This window comes from Pteropus alecto, unplaced genomic scaffold, assembly GCF_000325575.1.
Source record: "Pteropus alecto unplaced genomic scaffold, ASM32557v1 scaffold45, whole genome shotgun sequence".
NCBI lineage: Eukaryota > Metazoa > Chordata > Mammalia > Chiroptera > Pteropodidae > Pteropus > Pteropus alecto.
In genome coordinates, this window is record NW_006442491.1 from 15910390 (window position 1) to 15912814 (window position 2425).

Consider the following 2425-nt stretch of genomic DNA (forward strand, 5'->3'; position numbering starts at 1 on the left):
GGCTGACTCGCCATCTAAAAAGGTGCACCCAGGCACAGTACAGAAAGAGCAAATGAGAAGAACAAGACCTTGTTTATTTTTTTAGCAGGTCTCATTATCTAAGAGACACCAAATGACGAATTAATATTTGTTTTAATTCCTAAAAGAAGTTTCAAAACCACTTTATATACTACACTCCTACACACGTAAGGTCTAAACCAATGTTTTTCAGAGTGGTCTTTGAGTACCTGTATCTAATTGATAAGAAAGGCTTCTCAGAACTCTCTCCAGATTCTGATTCAAAAGAGAGAACTGGACCCATGGAATCTGCATTTTTAACTCCCCAGGTCATTTTTATGCTCAAAATTTGGAAGTAGCTAGAAATTTTCACTTCAAGTATGAGAACCTTGAACACAAAAGATCATGATTATGCCTGGTCTTACAGCATTGAAATAATAGCTACTAGAACATAAACAATCCATAAAGCACAGTGGCTAAAAGCAGATGCTACAAAGCTAGATAGAATTCCTTAGTTTACAGTTCTATTCCACCATTCACTAGCAACTTGACACTGGGCAAATGTGCCCCAGTTTTTTCATCTGTAAAATGAAATACTACCACCTACCTCAGAGCTATCTGTAAAATGAAATACTACCACCTACCTCAAAGCTCTCAGAAGAGCACCTGAAAAAAATTTTCATTAAAAAAAAAAAAAAATTTTAGAGTGCCTGATCCGTGCAAACACCCAAAATACAATATAGAATCCTTGTGACCAATGACCGCGAACAGCTGGCTATATTATATGACTGTGATTCTTATTTGCTGAATCTCTGGAATTTGCATCCATATCCAATAATGTAGTACAAAACCATGAAGCAACTAATGCTTTGCATTGCTTAAAAATCAGGAAAAAAAAATTTTAGAGTGCCTGATCCGTGCAAACACCCAAAATACAATATAGAATCCTTGTGACCAATGACCGCGAACAGCTGGCTATATTATATGACTGTGATTCTTATTTGCTGAATCTCTGGAATTTGCATCCATATCCAATAATGTAGTACAAAACCATGAAGCAACTAATGCTTTGCATTGCTTAAAAATCAGGTGCTTCTCAAATAAAACACAAACCAGGTAACTGGCTCTAAAAATGGTATCAGTTAAGAGCAAATAACCTGTTTCCCAAATCTCTTTCAAGAGGCTAGGAAAAGACAAAAACGTTGAAAACTCTCAAACTTTTCATAGCAAAATAGGGCTCTATTTAATCATCCAAATCATAAACGTTATAAGTAAAGCAAATGAGTGGTAGGACTGGGGTACAAGACCACCCAATGAACACCTCACACTCATCATACCACTTTCTCTCACTCATAATCTGCATTTAAAACAAGTTGATAGCCTGAAATAGGAATTTGGCTACAACGGCAAGTCTAAGCATATGTAAAATGTCACTATATTATAAGGTTCATTAAATTAGACTATAAGGACAGTGGATACTTTCAACAGTAGCAATGACTGCTAGAAAGACGATCTGAACTGAAGACCTATAATGGGGAGAAAATATTTGGACTAGATGTGAACACAGAAAAAAAAAAATCTTAATAATAAAATGGAGAAATCGATTCTCTGGCAAGAGCATGTGAAACTCCCAAGAAGAAATTCAGAAAAATGTCTTTTCCCTCAAAAAGAAAAAGCCTTAATGCCCAGAATGCCACAGCGCTGAAATCGTTGAATAAAAGCAAATAGATGCAAAGAAAACAGAAGCGGTATCTGGGTGAGAGATGACCCGAATTCTCACGGGAAGAAAAGCAGCCAAAGCTTAGTGCATAGAACATGGAATCCAGTTTAGGGCCTGCAGCTACTCAGGAGGCAGTTAACCATTTTTCCAGGAATCTTGAAATCTCCAGATAAAAAAGATTTAATGTCTTAGCATATTTTGGAAATCCACGGAAAACAGACATTGAGAATTTAATGAATTTGAGGGGAGGGGAGGCAGTGGAAATGACTCAAAAGAAGCCTTCTCCAGGATAAAATCATGCGACTCTCGGGCAAAGAATGCCTGCGGAGCTAAGGAGAGAGGAAGGGTTTGGAAAAGGGCCCTCCACTCCAACAACCAGGTAGCGCGGACAATGCGCCCCGGGGGTCGGGCGGGGGCCGAACTCCGAAGCCACCGCGTTTAGGCGATCCCAGGCCTCCAATCCAGTGTCTGCTCACGCACCAACCTGGGACCACCGTGAGAGGGCACTGTCCCCGCGCGAGCGCGCGGGAAAAAAAGGCGGCCGGGCCGGAAGGGGGCAGGGCGAATCGCGAGGGCGCCCCGCCGGGCACTTACGGGGCCGCTTCTTCTTGAGGCTTTCCACGCGCTGGCGGGAGACCGAGGTAGGTCCGCTGTAGGAGCCGGGCCGGTCCCGCCTTACGCCCTCCGCCGAGGCCCCGACCGCAGGTG

At 42.1% G+C, this 2425-nt stretch overlaps 2 protein-coding genes across 2 annotated transcripts in view; both read right to left on the reverse strand.

Moving 5' to 3' along the window:
- The window catches only part of PANK2 (pantothenate kinase 2), a 22018-nt gene extending 19593 nt beyond the window's left edge, over positions 1-2425 (reverse strand). The window contains exon 1 of the mRNA XM_025039700.1: positions 2312-2425. The gene's annotated coding sequence lies outside the window, so the exon portion shown is untranslated. The remainder of the gene's footprint in view (positions 1-2311) is intronic.
- The window catches only part of LOC112470959 (pantothenate kinase 2, mitochondrial-like), a 13381-nt gene that overhangs the window by 10076 nt on the left and 880 nt on the right, over positions 1-2425 (reverse strand). Inside the window, 1 exon segment of the mRNA XM_025039710.1 lies at positions 2312-2425. This exon segment is cut by the window's right edge and continues 634 nt beyond it. Coding sequence (XP_024895478.1) covers positions 2312-2425 — 114 coding nt within the window.